This window comes from Penaeus japonicus, unplaced genomic scaffold (assembly GCF_977035675.1).
Source record: "Penaeus japonicus unplaced genomic scaffold, GWHDUDI00000001_assembly GWHDUDI00000026, whole genome shotgun sequence".
In the NCBI taxonomy this organism is placed as follows: domain Eukaryota; kingdom Metazoa; phylum Arthropoda; class Malacostraca; order Decapoda; family Penaeidae; genus Penaeus; species Penaeus japonicus.
Window position 1 is genome coordinate 22917643 of NW_028234428.1, and position 2500 is coordinate 22920142.

The 2500-nt window shown below is 50.0% G+C and overlaps 1 protein-coding gene across 1 annotated transcript in view; it reads right to left on the reverse strand.

The window, feature by feature from the left end:
* LOC122250680 (uncharacterized) overlaps positions 1-2500 on the reverse strand; it is a 7221-nt gene that overhangs the window by 2585 nt on the left and 2136 nt on the right. Inside the window, exons 3-5 of the mRNA XM_043012238.2 lie at positions 2319-2500; positions 1934-2108; positions 77-292 (exon numbers count right to left, since the gene is read on the reverse strand). The exon at positions 2319-2500 is cut by the window's right edge and continues 47 nt beyond it. Of these exons, the coding sequence (XP_042868172.2) occupies positions 77-292; positions 1934-2108; positions 2319-2500 (573 nt within the window). The remainder of the gene's footprint in view (positions 1-76; positions 293-1933; positions 2109-2318) is intronic.

The window sequence follows — 2500 nt, forward strand, 5'->3', positions numbered from 1 at the left end:
CCCTCCCTCCCTCCCTCCCTCCCTCCCTCCCTCCCTCCTTCCCTCCCTCCCTCTTTCCCTCCCTCCCCCTCCTTACCACATATTCATCGTAGCAGTCGATCCCCATCCAGTCGAAGGCCAGGCAGCCCCCGCTCGCCTCGTCGAAGAAGCACTCGATCTGAGAGTCTCTCCACGTCAGAGTCTCCGCCTGGAGGGAAGTGCCGTACTCGATGTAATGGTCGAGTTCCCGGGACAGGTCGACCCACCATCTCGACACGTCTCCCGCTGGGTCGCTGTAGGTTTCTGCTACGTCCTGGGGGAAGGGGGAGTAGCTATTAAAAGTGGGTCGTGTGAAGGACAGCAGACGAAAGGATCGTAGCATATCTGCTGAAGAAATACAAAGTGTATATATACACACACACTCACACACACACACACACACACACACACTTCGATGAACACCCCAAGTCCTTTGCCATTGCCATAATAATCGTACCGACACGACCGCCTTAGTTTCGAAGGCTAATAACGATGCCATTTATTTTTTGCCATTTTACCTTCGTCAACCATCTCCCAGACGAAGGACACGGCAATCGTTCCAATAATATTTCGTAAAATGCGTAAAGACGTAAAAAGAAGGCGAAGACGAAGACCTCGGGGCGAAAAGGGCTAGAGATACGGCCGTACGAACTAAGAGAAGAGTACAGCTTGCACTTTTGTTTATTCCTTTAAAAAGGATCAACCATTTGTCAACAAAGATCTGCACTCAAAGGATCCAATTAAATTCGCAAAAAAAAGAAGTTTCGAATCATATCCGACTCTGGATGAAGACGATCTTCTTGGCAGAGACACGACAGAATATTTCAAAGAAAGAAATGAAGAATATCCTGACGTTTCGCTTACTTCATTTCGTTCCCGGATTCGTCATGAAGAAACGACTTCTGTTCGGGCGGATGGGGAGGAGGAAGACAAAAACTACATTTAATTTTTACTTTGTCTTTTTCTCGGCTCTTCTTGCTGGTTAGGGTGATGATTTTGATTATATTTATGCATCTATTTGCCCTTTATGCACTCACTTAATTATTGAACTATTTATCTATAATCACATTTATTCTAGGTGTATTACATTTCTGAGGATCATTATGAATTTATTTTTTCCTTCGAGCTTTTTGGGATTTTTTTTTCATAAGTAACTCAATGGAGTCTTGAGTTTATTACGTTATGCATGAAAACAAAATCACAGTTTGATCGTAGAAGTGAATAATATATTATGCATCTGGTTTCCTTTTCAATATAATGTTATCCCCTCCTCCTCCTCTCCCCTTACCCCTTTCTCCTTCCCTCTTATCTCTTCTCTTTCCTCTCCCTCCCCCTCTTACCCTTTCTCCTCCTCTTGTCTCTTCTCTCTCTTCTCCTCCCCCTACCGTTTCCTCTCCTCTCTCTCCCCTCTTGTCTCCTCTCTCTCCTCCCCTCTCCTTTATTCCTTCCCCTCATCTCTCTCCTCCCCTCCCCCAACCCTTTCCTCTCTTCTCTCTTCTATTTTCTCTCTCTTCCCCAATCCCTCCCTCCCCCTATTCTTTCTTCTCCTCTCTCTCTCCTTCGTATCTCCCTCACTCCTATCACCCCTTTCTGACTTTTCCCCCTTCTCTCTCTTCCTCCCTTCCTCCCCTTTACCCCTACCCTTCCTATTTACTCTCCCTCTCCCTTTCCCTCCTCCTACTCCCTGCTTATCCCTCCCCCTCCTATCTTCTCTCAGTCCTCCCTCTTCCCCCACCCATCTCCCTCCCCCTCCCATCATCCATCCCCCCTCCCACCCACCCCACCCCCTACCCCCTACCCACCCTACCCCCACCCGTACCCCTACCCCCTCCCTCCCCATCAACCCTCAACCTACCCCCATCCCACCCCACCCAACCCCACCCTCCCCCCACCCCTTACCCCCGCCCATATCCACCTTCAAGACGAGCACGTGGACGCCGGCGACGTCGACGAAATCAACGCTCATGGACCACGGCATCTCCGTCGCCTCCACCAGGTAGCGGTTCGAGATGATGGACGTCGTGATGGCGTCGGCGACCGTGTTCTTGTCGGGGTACGTGCCGTCGCTCTCCGGGCCGGCGCGCTCGTACCTGCGGAGGGAGGGAGGAGGGGGGGGAGTAATCAAAACCACTTCGATTAAATTCCACAAAAAAAAACATCTCTCATATCATCTATCTAAACCTCCTGTAGATATAGATACATTCTGAGAACATCCCTCTACACTCTACCTTCCCACCATCCCACCACAACAAAACCCAAACAAACACACAAACAAACACACCGACCGACGTAGCCCTTACTTCTTCAACAGCGACACAAGATCGTTCTTGTACACAACAACCTGCTCCAGATTGTGCTCATTGACGAAATCCCCGCACACCTGAGCCACGTTATCCTTCACGTGGTCCCAGTAGTTGTCCTCCGGCTTGGGTTCCCAGGCGTGGATGATGGCCAGCAGGAGAGCAGAGACCCCGGGGTAAGG